This window comes from Austrofundulus limnaeus, unplaced genomic scaffold (genome assembly GCF_001266775.1).
Source record: "Austrofundulus limnaeus strain Quisiro unplaced genomic scaffold, Austrofundulus_limnaeus-1.0 Scaffold975, whole genome shotgun sequence".
Lineage (NCBI taxonomy): Eukaryota > Metazoa > Chordata > Actinopteri > Cyprinodontiformes > Rivulidae > Austrofundulus > Austrofundulus limnaeus.
The window spans coordinates 168,916-170,366 of NW_013953377.1; the positions used below are offsets into that span (position 1 = coordinate 168,916).

At 52.3% G+C, this 1,451-nt stretch overlaps 1 protein-coding gene across 1 annotated transcript in view; it reads left to right on the forward strand.

The window, feature by feature from the left end:
- Positions 1-1,154, forward strand: part of vamp4 (vesicle-associated membrane protein 4) — a gene marked incomplete in the record, with an annotated part of 26,239 nt that extends 25,085 nt beyond the window's left edge. Inside the window, 3 exon segments of the mRNA XM_014029927.1 lie at positions 594-673; positions 756-807; positions 883-1,154. Of these exon segments, the coding sequence (XP_013885381.1) occupies positions 594-673; positions 756-807; positions 883-911 (161 nt within the window).
- Positions 1,155-1,451: the final 297 nt, after the last annotated feature.

Consider the following 1,451-nt stretch of genomic DNA (forward strand, 5'->3'; position numbering starts at 1 on the left):
TTGTTTACACTGTTTGGATTGTTTACACTGTTTGGGTTGTTTACACTGTTTGGGTTGTTTCCATTGTTTGGGTTGTTTACACTGTTTGGATTGTTTACACTGTTTGGGTTGTTTACACTGTTTGGGTTGTTTATGTGAGCCTGTGTTAATGTGGCAGATGAGCTGTCTGCAGGTGATCTGTAGTTAAATTCCTCAGTGTTAACACACATGTTGTCAGTGTGGCTGCAGCTGTGTGTAGCAGTGACAGGTTGTAAACAGACACATGGAGATGGAAACAGCAGACACGAGGAGTTTAAAGACGGACCTGGAGAAGCACAGAAGTGCACACTGGGGAGCTGTAACCCTGCAGCAGAGATGTTACAACACAGCCACAGCAGGAAATGAGTTTTTCTTCTGGAGCTTTAATTTTAGAAACTTTCACAACATCTCGTGCTAAAAGGAAAAGGCAGACTCTTATGAAAGCAGGCAGCTGGAGTCGTTGTGTCCGACATGTGAAAAGGATGAGTTTTGTTCCTAACAGTAACACATGGCTCATTGTTCTGTGTGGTTTGTTTTCCTCTGCTGCTCTGCTCGATGGTCACGTGGCGCTGCAGAGAGCCTGTCGGACAACGCGTCGGCCTTCAGTAGCCGAGCCAAGCAGCTGCACAGGAGGATGTGGTGGAGAGATGTGAAGGTGTGTGTGTTTTATGACTGTCTGCACATCTGGTCTCCTCTGCATTGAGAGGTGTGTGTTTACTGTGTTCTGTCCTCACCAGATGAAGATGATCATCGCTCTGGTTGTTCTTGTTGTTCTGCTGGTTATCATCAGTGAGTACCAAARTTCAGATTTAAACCAAACAGAGGTGAAGGACTCTTGACTTACTGTGGTTTCTCTGTTTTCAGTCCCAGTGATCCTTCGATATCGTAACTGATGATGAGGATGAGGTCCAGCCTTCCTCCTCCTCTTTTCCTTGCATCTTCTTCATCTCATCGTCCTCCAGTCCAGGACCAGCGTCAGTCTGTCCACGCTGCAGGATCTGCCTCCGATCTTTAAATCACATTCCTTCACTGGCTCCATGAGACATGTCCTGTAGGCCTGTGCCTGTCCTGTAGTCCTGGGCCTGTCCTGTGGTCCTGGGCCTGTCCTGGGCCTGTCCTGTGGTCCTGGGCCTGTCCTGCGGTCCTGGGCCTGTCCTGTGGTCCTGGGCCTGTCCTGGGCCTGTCCTGTGGTCCTGGGCCTGTCCTGGGCCTGTCCTGGGCCTGTCCTGTAGTCCTGGGCCTGTCCTGGGCCTGTCCTGTGGTCTTGGGCCTGTCCCGGGCCAGTCCTGGGCCTGTCCTGTGGTCCTGGGCCTGTCCTGTGGTCCTGGGCCTGTCCTGGGCCTGTCCTGTGGTCCTGGGCCTGTCCTGGGCCTGTCCTGGGCCTGTCCTGTAGTCCTGGGCCTGTCCTGGGCCTGTCCTGTGGTCTTGGGCCT